Raw genomic sequence first — 2,664 nt, 5'->3', positions numbered from 1 at the left:
CTGTGCTAAATGTTTCATGATTATTGACCATGGAAGTTAGTTTAACTTTTCCTTGAGACTTGCTTGTGGTTTGTGCTTCTTGTTGGTTTTCCAGCAAAGTCAATATGCTCATTGATTATCTGAGATAATTCTGACCTTATATATCATCTTTTGTGTTTGAGAACACCAATATGATACTTTTCATTTTGAAATCAATTTGTTAATTTCAAAAATCATCAGTTGATTCTCAAGTTTTAATTTTGTTCTATATCATTAAGCACTAAATACCATTATGCAGTGACTTGAACCCTTCTAGTTCTTTAAACCCTCTTAAAAAGCTTTATTTTGCATCAGATGAAGTCTTCCATCTTGTTTTGGTTCAGTTTATTACTACAAGAACATCTAATTATATTGGTTCAATACATGTGGTTGGGTGATATGGCTGGACTGATAAGTAAGATAGACCGTTCATCCATGGGTCCTTTGCCTGCATGCTATTACTCTACATTGTAAGTCTGAGTATTTTCAGTGCCTCTAATTTTCCCCCATTGTCGTTTAATAAATTGTTGAGATGTAGATAGCCTGATTGATGTCATCTTTGGACTTCATTAACAGAATCGGTAAATTGTAAATTTTTGCAGGAAATCACTTATCAACAGCATGTTGAGGGAGAACCCAGAGCATCGACCAAGAGTAAGGCTTTCCCAGATTCTTAGCGAAGTTCAAAACTTATATTTCTCATAGAGAATCTAACAATGAATATATAAACATTGATCATGCATCTAATTTTATAACGCACCCGTATTTGTAGCCATATGTTGATCTATACCATATATCTTCTAATCCTTCTAGTGCCTGTTCACCAGAGAAACCAAACTCCACTGCACATCATGCTCACAAGAGCTTTGCTGAAAGCCAAAGAAAAAAAAGTTCTAGCAGTGATAAAGATATTAATTGCAAGAGAGAAAAAAATGGCAGAATTGGTAGTCAACTGTCATTATGAAGCTGTTGACATAGATATGGCTTCAACTGATGATGGAATGGACTATGTCCCACTTGGTCAGACAACTTGCCTCACAAACTTTAACCTAACAGACCACAACCCAAGCTATGCACTTCTACCCAAGCACATGCATGTGTAGACCCACATAGAGATGAGTTTGTCTTATCTGGAGTATTGAGTAGGGAATGTACTTTGTGTGTTTGATTTCTGACTATTGGTAAAGCACTAGACTATGCTTTAACGTTTACTCACCTTTGCATTAAGAAGGAAATCTATATTTCACCATGGCTGGATTATTACTTAGCAAAGGGCTAGCATATGATTTTCATTCTTGGGTTTGACCAAAGAACTTGGTAGGTTATGTATGTTGTTGTTTCGTTCACCCTTAGATAGAAAATATTTTCCTTTTTATTTTTAGGCAATAAGTAAATGATGTTATCTGTATAGTTTCTGCCCTTATCAAATGTTGCAGGATTTGGCAGGACTGATAAGTAAGATAAATGTTCATCCATTCGTCCTTTTCCTGCATGCTATTCTCTACATTGTAAGTATGAGTGTTCTCAATGCCTTTGATTTTTTTCTCCTAATTGTCGTGTAGTAAATTGTTGACAAGTAGATAGCCTGATTGATGTCTTCTTTGGAATTCAATAACAGAATCTGCAAAATGTCATTTTTCTGTAGGAAATCACTTATCAAGAGCCGGATTGATCTCTTCTTTGGAATTCATGAACAGGATGTGTAAATTGTCATTTTTTCTGCAGGAAATCACTTATCAAGAGCCCGATTGATGTCTTCTTTGGAATTCATTACCAGAATCTATAAATTGTCATTTTTCTACTAGAAATCACTAATCAAGAGCATGTTGAGGGAGAACCCAGAGCATCAGCCAAGTGTAAGTCTTTCCCATATTCTTAACGATGTGCAAAACTTATATCCGTCATAGAGAGTCTATCAAATAATATTTAAACCTTAATTAGGCATCTGAGATTTCAAGGCACCCCCATTTGCAGTCAATACCATATATCTTTTAATCCACCTAGTTGTTCACCAGGGAAACCAATCTCCATTGCCAGGACCATCTGATACTGTATTCCACCATAGCATACACAAACTAATAAAAGCTTGTCAGATCAGCGGAAGACTAGGTTTACCTGTGAATATTCTCATAATACTTGATACCCGAATTGTGATACAATAGTTATATATATGTGGGCCCGAAGGCGTGATATTTACATAATAAAAGTACAATTCACATATAAGTTACATAAAGAAAACTATAAAAAATCAGAGTATACAGCTCGGCTCGGTATCAAAGGCTAGAGCTCAGCTCGGCATCAGAACTGCAGTCCCGCAGCACAACTCTCGCACGGGCAATCAGTGCCGTGCTCTAACTCCTCAGGGGCCCACCAGTCCTCTTTAGGGAACTCAACCGTGGGACCCGACCCATGCTCTTTAGATAAATGACCTGTAAAATCATCTAAAAAGGGGTGCACACGTGGCATGAGCTCACTAGCTCAATAAGTGGAAGGATGGACTACACGGCAGTCCACACAATATAACACAATCATATGCACTACATGCTATGCAATACATTTTAAATCACATCCACCTAAGCAACATTACTAAGTCTTTGGTATAGTGCTACTACATCCACAATGCACGTATACTCCGAGTGAGAGCCG

General features: G+C 37.1%; 1 protein-coding gene across 3 annotated transcripts; it reads left to right on the top strand.

Moving 5' to 3' along the window:
* Window positions 1–12: 12 nt before the first annotated feature.
* Window positions 13–2,158, top strand: LOC122094212 (serine/threonine-protein kinase Nek6-like). Of its 3 annotated transcripts, none has more exons than XM_042664942.1 (4): window positions 13–488; window positions 621–672; window positions 1,455–1,526; window positions 1,744–2,158. In XM_042664942.1, exons 1-4 carry the CDS (start codon window positions 334–336, stop codon window positions 1,768–1,770), a joined length of 306 nt encoding a protein of 101 aa, XP_042520876.1. In that variant the 5' UTR covers window positions 13–333; the 3' UTR covers window positions 1,771–2,158. The 3 variants fall into 3 exon arrangements, with proteins under 3 accessions (XP_042520876.1, XP_042520877.1, XP_042520875.1); XM_042664943.1 differs by having other exon boundaries at window positions 1,664–2,158; XM_042664941.1 differs by having other exon boundaries at window positions 1,455–2,158.
* The last annotated feature ends 506 nt before the right edge of the window (window positions 2,159–2,664 follow it).

Source organism: Macadamia integrifolia, chromosome 11 (genome assembly GCF_013358625.1).
Source record: "Macadamia integrifolia cultivar HAES 741 chromosome 11, SCU_Mint_v3, whole genome shotgun sequence".
In the NCBI taxonomy this organism is placed as follows: Eukaryota; Viridiplantae; Streptophyta; class Magnoliopsida; order Proteales; family Proteaceae; genus Macadamia; species Macadamia integrifolia.
Note: the sequence above shows the minus strand (reverse complement) of the source record. Positions and strands in the feature narration are given on the sequence as shown.